This window comes from Cinclus cinclus, chromosome Z, assembly GCF_963662255.1.
Source record: "Cinclus cinclus chromosome Z, bCinCin1.1, whole genome shotgun sequence".
Classification (NCBI taxonomy): Eukaryota; Metazoa; Chordata; class Aves; order Passeriformes; family Cinclidae; genus Cinclus; species Cinclus cinclus.
This window is the reverse complement of record NC_085084.1, coordinates 72,075,980-72,095,295: the sequence shown is the minus strand read 5'-3', so window position 1 is coordinate 72,095,295 and position 19,316 is coordinate 72,075,980. Positions and strand designations below refer to the sequence as shown.

The window sequence follows — 19,316 nt, the reverse complement described above, 5'->3', positions numbered from 1 at the left end:
ACATACTGAACAAGGAACAAAAAACACTGCTAGCACAAAGATTTCCTGTGCACAGATTAAGTGGTATTCAGTCCTTCTGGGGTAGGGCCACATGGGCAAGACAAAGCTGAACAGGAACCACATGCGTATCATATGTGTGTATACGTATGTATATACACATACACACATGAATAACATATATATGTAGTGTACATATAAAGTGATGTGTGCATATATAGTGACATATACATACAGTGATAATAGTTTATCAGAAAACATTCTTAAAACTAATCCAAAAACTAGGGAAAAACACGAAGCAGAAAACACATCTCAAGACTCACTGCACACACACACAAATACACACACAGATATGTGTTAAAGAGTGACTGGAGGGAAATGTCTTATAAAGATGTTCAGTAAGTGGATTTTCAATTTTATTCCAATAAATTTATCCTTATTACATGCTTTAAAACAAAAACTATCCATGTCCTATAATAACTTAGTTTAACAGATCTAGCTTTAGAAAAAGTCCTACAAGAGAGTTTAGAAGAATTAGAAGAACTCAGAGGCAAAATAAACAACTGAAAACAGCAACTCTCATCAGGAGACTGACCAAGCATTAGAAATCAAAGCAGCAGAGTGATCCATCCTGTTCTGCTCACAACATTTTGGAAGTGCCATGAATCTGAGTAAGTTCTAGTTTTAAATAAACTCAGTGGATTGAGGCTGTGTTCCTATATATAGATACATTCCACTTCCAGTGAAACTGACCCAATTCCTTTTTCCATCCAGTAACCTATTTCAAAATACAGATAAATAAAATTCATCCTACCCATAAGTAGTTTACATTTATCCATGCTCTAAAGCAATTATCATTGCACCACACAGAAATGTTTTTTGGCAACTTAGATTTCTGGAGTTCACACTAACGTTTTGACAGTTCACTCTTCTGAGTACGCATCTCAATTTAAGAAAAATTAAAAATAATCAGCACTTACTAGGTGATTTGTTATAATCTAAATTTGGGATACCAAGTCTGGTCATGCCTTAGAAAACTCATAATTTCTTAGTCACTGAGTTCAACATTAAGAAAACCTTTAAAAGAGGGGAAATGGAATTATTTGAATATGATGGGTTCCATACATAAAAACAAAGAAGAGGCTAAGAAATCCTGGTCCTATTCAATGAATGTAAATCGACCATGCAGCATTGTAGGAAACTAGATTTTCATACAGCTGATAACAAAACATCCCAAAAAAATATTAAAAGGAACTTAACTCAATGGCTTACATTTACATTTACTTTTGTCTAAATATATAAAACTGTATTGTGTACTTTAAAAATTCTCTCATAGTTGCATAATTATTTGAGATCTGAGGCACAAGTGTCACAAGATAAGCAACAGGAACTACGTGAATTCTCAAGCATAGTACTGAATAGCAGCAAGTCTGGCTCCCAAGAGGGTTTGTTATATAATACCACAATGCATCAATTCCTTTGATATCCCTCTTCATCCAACAATGTCCCATATGGTACAGTGTCCAAAGGTTAAGATAAAAAAATCAAAGAGTCCAAGTCTTTTCCTCCATCTTCATAATTCAAAGCAGTAACAAAATAATCCAGCCAATATTTAAGGAATTCAGCTCACAACTAATTTCAAGCAGTCTTAGTGGCTGCATTAATATAGGCAGTCTTTATACATTCCTTTGAATATACTTACATTACTACTTACCTAATACCAGAATCAACACTAGGCTGCTGTTGTTCAACAAAAATGCAAAAACTAACTTGCATAAACATTTACTTTCCATTGTATTGTCCAAATATTGTTCTTGCAATGGGGAAATAGCTTAGGCTGGTGATGAAAGTATCAAGCATGTATACTGACAGATCTTGCATGCAAATAAAAGTGTACCTCTAACCTCTCAAAAACCATAAAAATCTGTTTTTAAGTGAATCAAAGAGTAGCTGAGAGACATGGAAAAAACTCTCATCAAATTCTATGGTTTTTTGAAGCAATTGAGCAATTCCACAGTTCCCATGTGATTTTCTGGAAATAACACTTATTTCAAGTATCTTTGACAACTAGAAACTTGAAACACTATTTCTGCTCTTCAAAAGAACCAAAAGACATTTTTCCTACATCTGTTAAAATACAGATCTTTGAGAAGTCACCACAAGCACTCACAGATTCTTACAGTGCCATTAACATATTTATTGGAGCTGCATATTAAACAATGCAGTATCGAAAATGTTAAGTTTGCTATGGAGAAAGGAAGTACGGAAGAATGGAGAAGCTGCTGTGTAATCCAACATAAGGTTACTCTAATAAACTTAAGGATATAAGACAGATGCTTAAGCCTGCGCACAAAAACCCCACTGCATCTTCCAATGTTAATTCTCAAACAGTTACTTCATGAACAGACATTTTCTCACTGATAGAAAATTAATATAGGCCATAAAGAATCTTTGCATATTGTACTAAGTCAATCCTAACATGAATCTCCTCCTCTAATAGGTGACACACACAGCAAGAGAGGGATTTTTATAGACCCAGTGTTGGTCAAGGCCTTGCTGAAGTTGGTATACAGTTCTTCTGAAATATTTTCACTGAGCTACACTGTAATAGCTGCAGTATTTCTGCTGATATGCTGGACTGGAATAACACAGTCAGCTCTAAGACAGTATCCTTTAAATACTGGCCACAGTATTTTTTTAATTAATTATGTATTTATATTTTGGCAAAAAGTAGATTTTTCTACAGCTCTAATCAGTGCTGTTAGAAGTACAAAGGTATCAAATTACACATTCTACTAAACAGCTTCCAGTAAGCATAAGTCACACTGCAAAAAAAAAATCTGTAATAATTATTTGCATGCATAAAAGAGATGTTACCAACTGAAACAACGTTTTATTAAAAAGATTCAAGAACTAGTTTTATGAATGTATATTTTGTACACCAGTTTTTCTTGTATTCTCATTCACGTTCTCATCAACAAGTGTTATGCAGTACGAGAAAGTGAAATCAAAAAGAAATGGTGCAACTGCCCAGAACTGCTCTCTTTTTCCATAAAGAAAGCAAGGGCATGGTGGAAGCAGAGGCCTGGGTTCCTTTGTTTTTTCATCTTTCATTACTTTCTAATTGTTTCATTAGGCAAGGACAGATAATTCACAAGATGAATCAGACTCACACAGCTGTTTCTCAGCTCCTCTTGGTCAGCAGAAAAGCTGTGTGCCTCTAGCTCATCTTTGCCACTTTGCTGAAACACAGCGACTAGGTAGCCAAGTAATCAACAATCTCTCAGGTATTGCAACTGGAACGCAGAGTTATAATCAGCACCTCTTTGGATAATTCACTGCATCATAGCTCAGATCCAGGTAAGCTTACATACTTCACAGCTCTGCTGGTATTTTCAGTGTGAAAATATTTAATTTTGGTATAATTTCAATTAAATAGAATGCTTTTGGGGATCTATCTCAAATTCTTGTATTCACATAAGACTATAATAAAGAATAGTTACCAGGGAGCTCTTCACTAATTTCTCCCCCTGAGCAGAACTGTCCTGAAATTTTTAACAGCTTTCTTTAGAACAGAGTTAAATCTTTACACTATGATAATAAAATTCACCAATTGCATCTTCATGTCTTAGCAGACCTTCTTTACTAGTTAAGTCAAAAATTAAACATATAAAGGAACTGCTATGTAAGTTAACACCCTCTACAGCAATCTGGAGTGCTGCTAATTAAAGCAGAATTGTATTATCCTGTGTCTTCTAAAAATGCATAATCAGGATTTGAAATTCCTTAATACTTAGCTTCACAGATGTCAGAAATTTACACGGGAACAGAAGGCATTGAAACAAATTTCTTAAAGAAAAATCCTTCAACCACTTCTAAACACAGAGAAGTCCCAGAGCCAAAGTTTGCTGGAGCCTGGGCAAAGGACCAGCAGAGTGGTATTGCTACATGCTTGTGCCACTGGTGAAACTCTTTTCCAGACATTCCACTAGACAGATGGAAGTCCTTTACACTAACACTTCTGGAAAGACAACAACACACTTCTCCCAAAACAGTTTAAAGAAAAACCATGAAGCCATGAAGTATCTCTCAAACCAAATGCAAAACCCAGTAAGATCCAAACCTTCTGCAGCTATATAAAACAAAAGCATTCTTCAGTATTACTGCATTGGAATGAAGTTATGATTATTCTATTAATTCTTTTGCAGAATCAAACTTTCTTCACTTCACTAGACAAGACGACTGTGAGGAGAAAATGTGGTAATATCCATTAGAAAAAGCAGCCACCACACGTTGGGAAACAACCAGCACTGGTTCTTGGGGTTTGCTGGGGTTTGGGGGTTTTTAGCTTCTTCTTTGGGGAGGTAGGGGTGTTTGGGTCTCGATTGGGTTTTTTACACAATAAAAGAGTAATAACAGAGATTTTGAAACTAAACAGTATAGTAAACTTCCTACAAGTTATGTGACACATTCATCTAATTTTTTTTTCGTTTCCTCTCTTCTTCAAACAATGTATTTTTTCAAGAGTGCTTGCTGAAACTAAATAGGCACAAGTCTAAAGGGCCTGTTAAGTTGCTTCCTAATATCTGGAGGGCTCCTATGGGAGCCACAAGAAAGCTGGAGTGGGACTTTTTACATAGGCATGTAGTGATAGGACAAGGGGGAACAGCTTCAAACTGAAAGACAGCAGGTTTAGATCAGATATTACGAAGCCTTATACATGACTGATTTATCAGTAACACTTGATACAAAACTAGATTGAAGCAAACCATCTGCATAGTACTCGTGTTTTGTATTGACAGTAGACAGTACTTAGCCCAACCTTTAGAAAGAACAGGCAGATTTTTAATGGTCAGATTCACTAATCTATCACACTAAAGCTCTCCTTGATCCCTCCAATATAGTTTTTTAAGTATTTCCATTTTTTCCCCCACAATGTTGCATACTAATTCACAACGCAACAAAGATGTTTACTGTGACTGGCTGGGATAACAGCATTATTCCAATTTGTGTTAAAAGACACTCTGGTGGTTGGTAAAAATAAAATAGCCAAATTGTGTTGTAGTCCCTGCACACAAAAACTAAACAATTTGTTTACAGTATCTGTTCACTGTATCTGTTCACAAATACAATGTTTTCTTTTCTAATTTCTGAACAGCCAAAGAATTGTCATGCTTTACCTGTGATTTCATCTCATAAAGTGTAGCATCCTCTGGAGTTAACTGAAGCGCTTCATCCCACTTGACAAGAGCCTCTCTGTACCTGTAATTAAAACAGTATTACAGAGTCAACATATTTAAAGGGACTGGATATTTCTTTTTATATCCTGACATTGCCCCAAATAAGTGCCATGGCATATGATTAGTATTAATTATCTTTCTAATTACTTACGCATATGACATTTTGAACTGTTTTCAGGAACTGGGTATTTTTTGTTCTGAGCAAATGGATGCCAAGTACTACTATAGAACTGACCTCAAGTGAATGTACAAGGCAACATTGGAAACCTGAGGCAAAGCTTAATGACTTAAAACTAGAAATCTTGAACTGAGTCTAATTTCCCTCATAGTAAAAATCATCCTTAGCCAGGCATAAAGAAATATATTCTGAACACAAAATTCCATGATATAGTCATAATTTAGAATTTTCATTCTAAAAAGCCTGTATTTTTGTACTGTAAGATAATGTAAGAATCTAAAGACATATAAACAATTTTGGTACACAATATAAGAAGTAAGCTGAAAGTAAACAGCTACACTGAAATGACTATTTGGGAAAGCATACACTACATTGCTCTTTTCTAGGAAAAAGAACAAGACAGAAGAGTTGACCTAAACCAATAAAAAGTAGCTTTTTGTCTTGAACAATGAGGTAAAACTTGAACCACAAGGAAGAACTGTAACAGAATAGTGAGATGCAATTACAGATGTGCAGTCTTTCAGCCATAAAAGTGGCCTCTCATTAACATTAATGAGACTGTGGGGTTATCACATCTTCTGTGAAGCTTCATAATCCACATTTGTTATGGAACTGTGTGGGAACGCCTGTATTTATATTAATTACGCTGTAAAGGTATGAAAACAGTTACTATTGGGAGATACATGTGCTTCAATTTTAATATAGTATAGGTAAAACTACAGCACTTTTCACACACCCTTCATACGAAACAGTTTTTATCTTTCCCTACTCCCCATTCTTCCTTCCCTTTCCTTTCTCCAGTTTTCAGTCCTCTGGATTATCTTACAGACCCAGGTTTTCCAGAGCAGTCACACAAAGAATTCAGAAAGTTCTGAACCAATTCAGAACAGAAAAACAGACTGGAAAAGCAGTGCAACTAAAGTCAAACTTTCACTATGACTCATGCATTATTACTTTGTAAATTAAAGTAGTAAGTGTGATGTTTGAGTGTTAAGCAATGAGTGTTTCAATAAATTTTCACATTTCCTCACAGTTCAGGCACCAGGTGCACATTTTTCATCTCAGTTCATGCCCCAGGGGTGGGTGTTCACCCTAAAGAAAACAACATGGCATTTTCTACATGTGTCAGTAGAAACTTTATGCTGTTATTTACTTAGTGGGAACTACTTTTTGGACAAGAAGATTATAGTTTAGTTCAAGACCTAGCACAGACCTTGCAAAAAAAACCTACATGAGTAAGGGTCCTCAGCTCAGTTAGGTGGTGTCCTGGTTTGAAAGACAGGTGTTTGCCAAGGAAAGCAGAAGCTTCCCTTTGGACTGAAAAAAAAAAGTGATTCTTCCGATTATTATAATTTTGGAATTAAGAGAGCTCTCAGGCAAAGATATGGGGTAGGAATAACAGTTCTTTACTAGTATATCTAACACTACAAACAAGAACAGCAACAGCTATGAAATTACCCACAAACAGAACAGTAACTCAGTCCCAGTGTTTTTTGGCTGCAGGCACCTTTTCCCTGAGCTGCAGTTCCCGGTGCTGGGGGCGGGCGGGTCCCGCAGAGCTGCAGGAGGGCTGGGGGTGATGGCAGAGCTGTCCCAGGGGGAGAGAGAGATGGAGAGAGCCCCCCGCTCACGGTGTGGGTCCTGGTGATCAGTAGAGTGCTGGATGGTGGCAGGTTACAGCGAGAAGACAGCAGGGCAGGGTCCGATGGTGGTTTCCCGACGCAGGGATGGGACACCAGCGGCGATCGTCCTTCTCGTCCGAACTCCGCGGGGGAAATGGGCCGAGGCCCAGCCTTCCGCTTCCTCTTCTGGCTGTTTGAATCTCGCGGGGCTTGCTGCTTCCCTCCCGTCCCCTCCCCCTTGTCACCAGGGCCCAGTCAACAGGTATCTTAGCATGACAATGGGGAAAATTCCACAGAGGGAAAAAGGGAGAGAACTAACCCTCAACAGGTGGTGTCCTGACCATGCAGAAAGGAGCAATACTGTAAGTACATTAAAAAAGTTTAGTAAAAAAAAAGTACTAGAGAACAGAGTAGTTACAGTAATAACATCAGTAACCAGAAAGAAGGAATAGCACTGGCATTCTGCAAGTAAAAAGATGTAAGACAAAAAATTGCATTTCAGGAACCTTCATTTTTATTTCTATGAAGGGAACATCATTCCTCAAAGCACCGATCTGAATGTGATAAAACTCATAGCAAGAACAAGCTACCTCTGAAAGAAGGATCAAATATAAGCTAATATTCCCCAAATCCTGATGGATTTTGTTGCCAATTTGTCAACAGTGCACAAAGAGAATAAAGATGGACAAGGGAGAAGTCGTACAGAAACACAGAAATTCACACGCTTGCTCTGGAAATGCAAATTTAGGAAAAATTCTTTGTAAAAAACTAGTCCATTAATCAAAGAATGTTCTACCTTATTCTTCTGAAGGAAAAGATTATATAAAAGATTATATTAAATATTGAACACCATACTGAAAAAGATTAATAGGGATATAAGATAAGATTATACAGTCAATGTTCCAGTAAATGCTTTATGTAAACCATAAACCTTGGCTGAAATAAGAAGGGAGTTAACATGAGTGTAATTTTGCAAAACAAGTAATTTTAAAAATAGATAATTTTACTGTTTCTCAGGATCTTTTTTTGAGCTGAACTCTACAGTGTTACCACTGCACTTCACCATTGTGAGGAGAAGTAGTTTAGAAAAGGAAAGCTTTCATATAAATATGACATCTGCTTAGGGCTTGGAGTATCTGTCATATAAGGGGAGGCTAACAGAAGGAGGATTATGCAGCCTGGAGAAGGGAAGGCTTAAAGGAATCTTACCATGGTGCAAAATTACCCAGTTTGGAAGTGGGGCAGGGAGTTCAGAAGATGGAATCAGACTCTTCTCAGTCATGCCAGAAACAGGACAAGAAGCAACAGGCACCAACTGAAGCACAGAAAATTCTGTTTAAGCACATCTCCATCACTGGAGGTATCTAAAATTTAAAACTCTTATGGTATGTACATTGCAACTAGGCACCTAAGAGTAATACAAAGCCTTCTAAGATAAGACTATAAATTCTAGTTATGTGAGTACACGGATACAGTATACTTATCTACCCACAGTGATTTGAGCCAAGTACTACACTACAAAAAAATTATACAGTTTCAATCAGAATTTAATTAGCATTTTCTCTTCTTTACTGCAAAGCTGTAAAAAGCAATAAATTAATGACAACTGGATACATCTGGAATGGCTTCAGGATACAAGACCTGATCGATTTAAATATTTTTTATTTAACAGCCCATGAAATCCCATAGCTACCCTGAAGTACTAAAACTGCTCTCTTCAGACATGTCCCTGACCATCTGTGAGCTGCAGAAAATTGGCACGTTTTTCTACAGCTTGCCAAACTTTTAAAACCAACATTTTGTGCTTACACTTTACTTTCTCAGTACCACTTCTGGGAAAACAGGATCACTTGAACTCTTAAATTAAATCATTCAAATAAATTGGAAAAAAAATATTTGAGGCTTCTTGGTAAAAACCCTAACATTCAGATTACACAGAGATCAATTTTGAATCACATAGATAAAATGCAAAAAAACCAGCAACATAGCTCATGCAGGATTTAGAGTCCTATATTTTTACTCTCAGGCTTGTTACAGACTGATGCTTTGGGAACGGAATGAGGCAGGACATAACCAGAGTGACACTGAAAATATCTGCAAATATACTAAAAAGAGGAGATGGTATCAAATTCAGACAAAACAAGACTCATCTGCAGAAGAGAGGCACAGTACAGGAGTACAGTGTTAGGAGAAAGCATAAAGAAACTTAAGTCCTGGGTCTTCTTTTAAAACTTGAACGGATACTCCTACAGTAAAATGTTAGAAGATTATGAGGAAAAACACAGAAAGGGACAGAAAATTTTTAAAAGAATATGTCTAACTGTCAAAGATTCCTATCACAAAGGAGGAAGATGAATGGTCTGTGGCCACCAGCAACACCATCTAGAGCAATTTTAACCTAGTACAGGGTCAAATTCAGAATTTATCGGAAACCAGAGAAAAGAACACTAGTCAGTAATTATACAGACTACACGAAAAGAGAAATGAAAATCAAAGCAGAAGATGATTACAAGAATAAAATTCCCTTTTTAAACTGGGAGATGATGCAGGGCTAGACTCTGTGAGAAAAGATAAAAACAACAGGTGAATGAGGAAACTAAGAAGGAAAAAGGAGAATGAATGTGACATGGCTTTTCTGTGTTTAACAACTTCATATTTCTCTAACACAGCTAGGTTTTCACAGTGAACTACTTACTCTGCTGGGGGTGAGGAGGGAGATGTTCAGCACTTAGTAGAAGCATTTAGAGAAGAACAGTTTGTAAATAAGCAACAAGAAGTTAAGTTTGCTTAAACACATACAGAAAATTCATGTCAACAGCACATTTAGCCTGATGACAGCCGTAGGATTGGTGTATCTCACTATCGTGCTTCATGCATTTAGAATGTTCTTTTGAAGTCTTAGCAATTTCCCAATTTTTTGTCAGACAATTCTGACAGCTAATGGTGAATCATGATCACTGCAGCACAACTATTTGCATGACTATTTTGTGACAGTGTTAAAGGTCACTTCTGATTATGCACAAAAAAAACCACCTGCTTTACTATTCACTACAGCTTTCACCAAAATGTTTAACAGTCTCAACACAAGAGGTGCATGGCAATTCTTGAATGGCACCTGATACACACCGTGGGTTTTACCCCACAGTAGAGAAGAGATAAACAAACTTACTGCAGCTACCCTCTGAGAAGACAAACTCATCTGAATTGACAGTGGGGCAAAACAACATGGACATGCCTGAAGTACGTAATTTCAAACCCTGTGTATTTTCTGTGTGTTCAGAGTTACTATTCTTGCATATATGAGACCATTCAAAATCAGGAAATTGACAGTTGGACACTTGTAGTCCATAAAGTGAAAATAAGTCTGGTTTATACACTGAACACACAGCTCTGTTACATGTAAATCAGATGAACATACCATAAAATTAAATAGCTACACAAGTAGAAGTCAAAGAGACTTCTCTCTCTCAACAACTTCCACAGAAAAACGGATGGGAATTACCATTTCATCATGTGCCAACAGTAATTACCATCTATCATCACAATGAACTACAAGATCAAATTTTTTATATAAGTTCCACTCACCAGTTCCCTAATTTTTATTCCAGCCACACATGTAAACATGGCTGATTTCTGTATCTATTAGGCAAATGCAGTTTTGAAATTACCTTTGTCAAAGAAAAGCTATGAAATACAATACTGGAGAAAGATGAAAGAGTTCAAGTAAAAACTCAAGTACCCCGACTCAAAAACCACAGAATCAGAATTTTGGTACTGTCTCTGACAGACACCCTCTCTCAATCATTAATAACATTTAATTTCCTCACATATGATAGGAAAAAGTAAGTCTCAAAAATGACTGGCTACTATTTCACAATCACTTTTTTGAGACACAGGAACGGAATATATAGCACTAAATAATTCAAGTGACAAGTGAAAGAGGAAATGGGGAGCGAGCAAACCTGTCTTTCACAAAGAGATTTTATATTGAATTGTGAGCTGAGGGCTCTGTTACCTTTGATTTACTTCACCCCATTCTTTACAACCTTGTCAATCACTGTTTCATGGTCCACCCCCCTCAGATGCTGCAGTTATCTGTAAGCAGACAAGAAAATTTGCAACACAAATACAAACCATCTAGGTTCTGATTAAATCTCTTGAAACTAACTTCCACAACCACTTTCATTCCCAGGCCATCAGTGTGTGCAATGTCAGGGTTTTGTTCCCAAGGGAGGCTTTGGGAAGCTTGTAAGCATGTGCCTACACTTGTGTTTAGTCTTCAAAAATTACATCATTACTTAAGCTCTGACTGAAGAGAATTATATAGCTGGTTAACAAGCAAGTTCAAAGCACATATTTTTCTTTTTAAAAACCCTTTATATTCAGGGAAACAGAGCAAGTAAGTTGCATATTACTAAACAAAATCTTAGTTAAATGACACCAATCACATGTAACATTCTAAAAACTGGACATTCTACAGCTTTGTTTCTGGCCCTGCTGCAGATTCTCTCTGGACTTGGCACTGTTACTTCATATTTTCTCTCAAAATGTGGATTTTACAGAAAACTTACATAACACAGAGGAATTTACTTACCTGCAGTAAGATTACATCATGCTGACTGTCAGAAGGGTTAAAAATACACAGCTAATCATTTGCAGTAGTCCTAAGAACTTGGTACTGTATTTCTTAAGTGAGAAAACCTAACACATCAAGCTCTTGCTTCAAGCTGTTTACTCAGACACCAGAGCATTATTCGGAGTGGAGGAAAGGAACTCCGAGAAACTGCACTTCTTTCAGTTAAGTAGTGGTTTTGCTGATTTAGTTTTGTCATGAAAATCACAAGTTTTCAATCAGAAGTGACTACTGTCACTGACTGCACACCGATTAACAATAAAAGTATTAACAGATAGACTGTGGTAAGAAGTATTTAGGTTTTTACCAAGTAAAGTATGGATAAAGGTTTGGCCTTCAGGACGAGTCAAAATAAATAATCTATTGCTACCTGTATTCTATTGAAACTAAACTGTGAATTACAAAATAGAATATGAAGATGCGCAAAAATGCACAATGAAATATCTTAATCCACCAGATAGCATACATCATTTGAGAACTTCTCTACAGAAGGTAAACCTTTTACCTGTATTTCTCTGATATCTATAGCAGCAAGTCAGGTACACATACCTATATTCTACTTAGAAAGGCAGTGCTAACAACAGACTTGTTGATACAGAAGAAACAACAGCTATTTTCACATACTGGAAGTCCTATTAGAATGCTTCAGAACAGCAATTGTCAAGACATTCCACACCACTGAGAAGTATTCTCACACAGAAGAATATTCAGAATGTTGTATAACTAGTGCTCATCTACAAATATTAAAAAGAATAAATATAAATTACATTCATATAGTTAAAATTCAGTTTCAAATGCTTTCATGTTCAACATTAGTATCAGGTTAGACCACAACGGGTAAAAAAGACAACACTTAAGAATCCCTCTACAGTGTCTAAAAGCTGCTTTCCAACCATCTATAAACATGTGGGATGCTTTGTTAAATACCGGACTTGTAAGGTAATGTAATTTAAACTGGGTATTGATTGTCATTTTACAGGTGAGAGCTCTGTAGGAAGCCCAAATAAAAAGGGACAAATAGGAGCAGCGTGGAAATACAAGAAGGAGATCAAGTCTTATTACACCTCAACCTGCTATTTTCTTTATTTAAGCAGTAAGAACTGACTATCCTGACCCTGGAAGCTTCAAATGAGAATTAATTGTATTGTTGCAGTAAAAGCAGTTCGCCATATTAGTATTTGAAAAGGAAGCTGCAAATTAATATAAATCAAGTATCAGACATTGCTGTAATATTTTTCGTATTCACAGAGAAGTAAGACATTTTTATTGCTGAAATGAAATTTTAAACAGAAAGCTTTAGTTCCTCAAAATATTTTCAACAGTAGTTCCTCTGAAAGCAGCAGGAAGGAAAAAACCGTTATGCTGCATTTGAAGCAATATTCTGGTCTTGAGAATTACTTGTTCAGATACCCTTTAGACACAGAATACTAAATGTAAACCTATCAGCCCAAATGATAGGTGTAATCTCTTTTGCTCTTAGCTGTGAAGACATTTAACCTTTTAATTATTTGTCCACAGATAGCAGACAGCTCTCTCTTACTTAACATGATCCTAACAGTTCTCAGAAATCTGACACAGAAATTAAGGCTTTGAGTCAACAGAACAAAAAAAAAAAAACCCATCCCTTAAAAGCTGGGCTTTAAATAACAGTACTCATCTATCTTTCTCAAAATTATTTACTGCCAAATTATGATGCTCAACAGTAGAGTATTAACATGACAAAACATTTTGGGAGAGATGATACAAGAAAAGCAGCCACCTGTCTGCTCACATCGTATTCTGATTAGTTCCATCTCATCTAGATGACATGCTTTTGTTATTGGTGTTAATGTAATTTTGCTTCATTTTCTTTCTTTCTATTACTAACAGCCTCTTTACAATGTTTGCTGATGAATAATAATGACAAAAGTTATAGACAAAAGAGAGAAAGACAAAGACAAGGAAAATGTATATTTCTCTATTGTATTTTCCTAACTAAAAGGCAATTTCATGTTTTCATTAAAGTTCCAGTAAGTAAAGTAGAGGCAGGTACTTCCACACAGCTGAAACTATTAAAAAGTATTTCAAATTACTATAAAGTACTAATGCAAATACTTGTCAACAGAAGCCATGAAGTTTGCTCAAATAAGTAAAATATAGATATGTAATAAACAGAACAATTTATCTACAAGGACATAATATACATATACATACAGACTGTATGGAGCTTGGGTGTCACTACGTAGAATTAAGGAAACTACCACAGTTTTAAATCTCACAATAACTGAGAACTCTTCCACATGAAAGTGGTAAGAAGAGCAGCAACTTTTTACTACCAGCACTAGAACAGCTAGGAGCAGCAGCCTTCAGTGTCTCCAGACAAAAACATTCTGTAAAGGATCAGATGAGTTACATTTGTGCTTCAAGACCCATGACAGAGCTGGTTAATCACTTACAGCGCTGCTTCTACTAAAATGCAACCTTACAGGAACCATTCAGACTGATGGCTTTGGCTGGCACTGTCAATTTGCACAACAAAGCAACGCCTGCCAAAAGAGAGGAACAGCAAGAACTGTTGGAACTTTCAATGTTTTCTTCCCATAATACAGCATGCAATGGAAAACAAAACATTAAAGATTCAACAGAAGATTAACATATCAGATGTTTTTATCTGCACTGAATACTGAACAGGAATACTTCACTGATTTGTTCAGATTATCCCATGCTTCTGAATTCTAACTTGTATAATTCATTCTCTCTCTTGATCTTAATTTATGACTCAAATTCTATGCTCTACTTAGAGGAAACATCTACAAAGAATATTTTGAGTTCTGAAAGATGCTCAGAATCAATACTATAAGTACCATCAAGAGATTTGCAAAACACTTTCAGAAAAGCAAACAGGGAAACAGACACGAGTTTCTTGTGAAAATGCACAGGGCTGTAAAGCATCCTGCATTCTGGAGAACACATCTGTGTCTCAATTATAAAAATATGCCCTTTAACATATACTCTTTACTACCTTCTCTCTTTACACGTTAGGTTGCTTACACTGGTAAGATGAACAAAATTAAGTCTGACTTTAAAAACTCTATCTCTATGATCCCTTTTCCTGAATTTATGGAACGCTACCATCTACAAACTTTAACAGCACCAGTGAATGTTCTTCAGACTTAGACAAACCTCACCTTGGTGATTTTTTTCCCAGTTTTGCTCATTATTTATGATTTTTCTCTCTCAATCTCAATTTATTATCAGAATATATAGACCAAAACTAAGTAACCAGGACACTCTCACAATCAGTTAAACTAAATAAAAACCAATAAATTACGCAGAAACAAAAGGGCCAAGTTAAAGATTTTTCATACTTACTCAATGCTCAATGTAATAATACCAGAAATTTGCATAAAACTTCCTTAGCTTTTATTACAACAATTCCATAAATATATTAGGACATTTTAATTATTATTGTTCAATTTTAGTATCAATTTCTTTAATTCTTTATACCAACAGTATAAAATTCTAAATTTTTTTCCAGTATTGCTTGCAATTTCTTTCTCGCTTTAGAAGACCACAAAAGTAATCAGGTACTAAAGTAAGTAATTTCTGAAACCTCATTCATTCAATTCCACCCACAACAGAGAAGTATCAGAATTCTGCCATTTTTCTGAAAGGTGAACATCTTCCAGTGACTCTGCAACTTTCTGGTAAGTTCTTGAAAGTTGTTCTGCACTCTCCCCACCTACATCATTTTACTGTCTTGTCCCTGCTTTGCACCAGTACAAAAACTTTTACTGCTTTGCTCACAGATCAGCAGCCTAATCAAGGTTATCACCTCTCCAACAGTTTGTTTTAAAATACCCAGCAGCTCCCCGGTATAAATGTCCATTTGGAGAACTACAGTGGAGAGTGTTACACTGGAATTACACTGAAGAATTACTTTACCAAATAAAACAGATGTTGTGATAGTAATGAAACTCAATGCATTTTAAAAAATGCATTTTAGCAAACAATGTCCTATCACATTCGTAGTCAGACCTTTGCAAAAAGGCTTTCTAATTCGACAGCAACAGAAAGATGTCTAGCAGGGCTGACTAAAACAGAGTTTACTTTCTGGACTGGAAAATTTTCATTTCAATCTCAGCATGTGATCTTACCCCCGGAATGCTTTATGTACACCTTTTCTTTAACAAGCCCCTATTTAAGCCCCTTTTGAGGTCTCAGTAAATATTAATCAAATTCAAAGCAGAAATGGTCTTTGAGGACAGGAAGTTGAAATACTTAACTGAATGACAAATCTATTTTAAAATATACAATATTTCAAATATGTCCAGGAAAATCAATTCACTCACAGCCTAAAATAAAACCAATATAAGAACATCTAAGTCAACATGTAAATTCACTGAAGGTGAATTTATCATCAGAAGAGCCAATTCCCAAGAAAAGTCAGTATTAATCTTCCAGACAAGTACAACTTACCACAGAGAAGTCTGGGCTGCATACTCCTTTCAGTAAATTTATGCTGTTCAACATATTTAACAGGTGTCTCCTATTTTTAACAGTAAAAACAGGACTGTGGAGCCAGCTGAATGCAATCCATTATTCACTGCCAAGATCTCTTATTCAAATACTGTAAATGAAAAAATCCCCACAACTATGAACTACATTTTTATTTAAATGTCATTTCCTAATTTTTGAAGAATACAAAAAGCTTAAGTCATGCATGGTATATACTACACTGGATTTCTATTAACAGCTGATGGATCAAAGACAAAATATTGCTTTAATATTTGTCATTTAGTTGTTAGACCCAGTAAAATTCCAGAGAATGGCATGAAAATAAATCCAATTCATCCCTAGAATGGCAGCCTGTAAAAATTATTAATTAGTTTGAACTGACTGCAAAACAGCAAACTTCAGCTCTTCATAAAAACAAAATTTCTGTGACTGTTTTTCCGACGGCACAAAAAGGAAGAGAGGAGGCTTGCATTACCTCTTTCACTATATGGTACAAGTGTAAGCATTCACAGGTGGAAAGGTATGGCTCCTGTCTAAAATGTCTGAATTTCAGTATTTAAACACAGTAGTATAAAATTGAGGATGATACTGTAAATACCATGTTTTCTCTCTGAGACAAGGACAAATGTACTGGTCACCCAAATGACTCTACTAAGAAAAATGTACAATGTCTATCACCCATTTCATGTGGGTCAGATTATTTACCAAAAGTACTTGACAACATATTTTACCACTTTTGTTGTGTTAAGATTCTCTCTGCATCCACCCCCCATCAAAAGTGTACTTTAGTTTGTACTGCTAAAATTGGAGAAAATAACTGCCAGTAAAGTCCTTTGAACTAATCAGAAGCAGTTTGTCCACAGTCTAGTGATAAAAGCACAACAGACTCATTTGAAAACATATGAGTATTTTGAAAGTATACGAACTACAAGTGCAAATTCGCAGCTAACCATTTCAAACTTTATGTGCAATACAATAACATAACACAGGCAACAACTAGACAACAATACAGCATAAATGAAATAATTTCTCTCTGCTGCCCTTGTTGTTTGTCCACTCCCATTTTTCTGGCTATTTTGTCAACAGCATTTGTGAACCAGATCAGAAGCAGCAACCAGAAAGAGACTATTTTCCAGCCAGGCTTCCTCTGCACTGCTGTGACTAACTGGTACTTTGAGTTCCCCCAGGGTAAAATCTACAAAATGGGACCATGGCAAAGTAGTGGAAGAGAAAGGGGTAGCAGAACTGGGTCACACTGACCCCCAACTCCAATCAGTTTACCCAGTGACAGAACTGCAATCTTTGACCAGGTATTTCCAAACAAACAAAGCTAGGGAGAAGACACACACCAGCCTTTGTTTTTGGTAAACTCAGCCCTGACACAATTGATCAACTGTCTACAAAATTAGTGCATTGTCAACCAACTCAAAAATAAATCACTGGAACAAAAAACAATAGAGGAAGTCAAGATGCACAGTAAATTAAATTTCTATAAATCTGATGACCACATGTCACTATACCGAACCCTTCTAGCTATTCTTGTGGTAGTAGTTAATGTTATGAAGTCAACTTAACAACCATCAGTCCTACAATATCAAATATCTCTACAATGTCAACTAAGAATGCACCACTCTCAATTTTCCCCCTTTGCTGTTTAAGTTAACCCTTCAAAAGACTTGGCTAAACAAGATGTTGACAGAGAGTTTTTATTTTAAGTCTTTACTGCCAAGCATCCTTTTCAGTTTAAGGACACCTTCACAATATGCCACAGGAAATGGAGAATACCATTTAGGAAACTGGAAAACAAGCTGACGTATAGAAAGGAACCAAGACCTTATAACAAAGTACACTGCTATATCCTACTTCTGTAGTAAAACACTGAACCAAATGGGCAACTACAAGCCCTTAAAGTCAGTACATTTTGGAAGAAGGAATTTTGGAAGATATGGACAACAGGTACACATCATATTCCGTAAGGACTGGATAAGGGATACTAAATAACTGTTTCAAAATTAAATTCCATGAATGACAGAGACAGTTCAAACAACTGCAGTGGAGGGGGATATTATCTTTGTCAGCAACAATAACTAGACTTAAAGAGCAATTGGCCAAAGTAATTAAATTAGGAACCACTTAATTTTTTGCCCTGCTGCTTCCCCTACAAAAAGAAATAATATTATGAAAAAATTATTTCTAAATACAAAGGTTTCATTATTCAAGTAAAAGGAACTAGATGTATTTAACACTAGATCTGGACAAAAAGCAAAACAACAAAACCGTCACTTTAAAAAAAATAAATATTATCACATTTTACAGCATCCATATTGTAATACATGATAACATTAATTCAGGGGATCCTATGAAGGATGTGGAAAAGGCCCCAGTTTGCATTTCTCTATAAAAAACTACTCAGTTTATAAATGTAAATTACTAGGTTTTGCTAAATTGTATTATACTAGGCATACAAATAATAGAATTGCCATTTAAAAGCTGCACTATTAGAATTCCTAACTGAATTTGTACGCAAAATCTCTAAGCTCAAGCATGTTCTCTAACCTAATAGGTAGACTTTTGTATCCAAGAATTCACATGAACCTCTCACTGCCATCTACCAATACAGACCTGCTAGCAGAAACTGTTTTTGCAGGATGGCAATAGTGCTGGCTATACTGCCACCACACCACCCATTTTAAAAGGCAATCCCTGTCTCAGACATTTTATCACAGTAACATGCAGGAACAGAAGAGGAACAAAGACAGTTTCAGAAATCAAGACATCTGTGAGCGAAACTCACACTGAAGCACTTCATCTCTACACAGCACCTGAGAGGAGAAAAGAATGCACCAGAAGCACTCTGCTACATACAGTCATTGTCCCTCACATGCAGCAGCAGGTTGTGAATGTTCATGTGGGAAAATATCTCAGACTGGTGGCATATACACAACAGATTCAAGAAAAATCAGACTGCCAGAAAAATTAAGTAAAAAATGGTAAAGTTAATTACTCTGCCTTTTTATACTTTATATGGTTAGAAATATGCAAGCCCATTTGCTTTCACATATTTTACTTTTTCAAGCACATCTATGATAGTGAGTGATAAAAAAAATAAGTATAAAATATTATCATAATGAGTAGTGAAAATAAAAGTA

General features: G+C 36.0%; 1 protein-coding gene across 1 annotated transcript in view; it reads right to left on the bottom strand.

Annotated features, from left to right (window-relative positions):
• The window catches only part of TTC33 (tetratricopeptide repeat domain 33), a 44,734-nt gene that overhangs the window by 13,450 nt on the left and 11,968 nt on the right, over nt 1-19,316 (bottom strand). Inside the window, exon 3 of the mRNA XM_062513407.1 lies at nt 5,178-5,259. Coding sequence (XP_062369391.1) covers nt 5,178-5,259 — 82 coding nt within the window. The remainder of the gene's footprint in view (nt 1-5,177; nt 5,260-19,316) is intronic.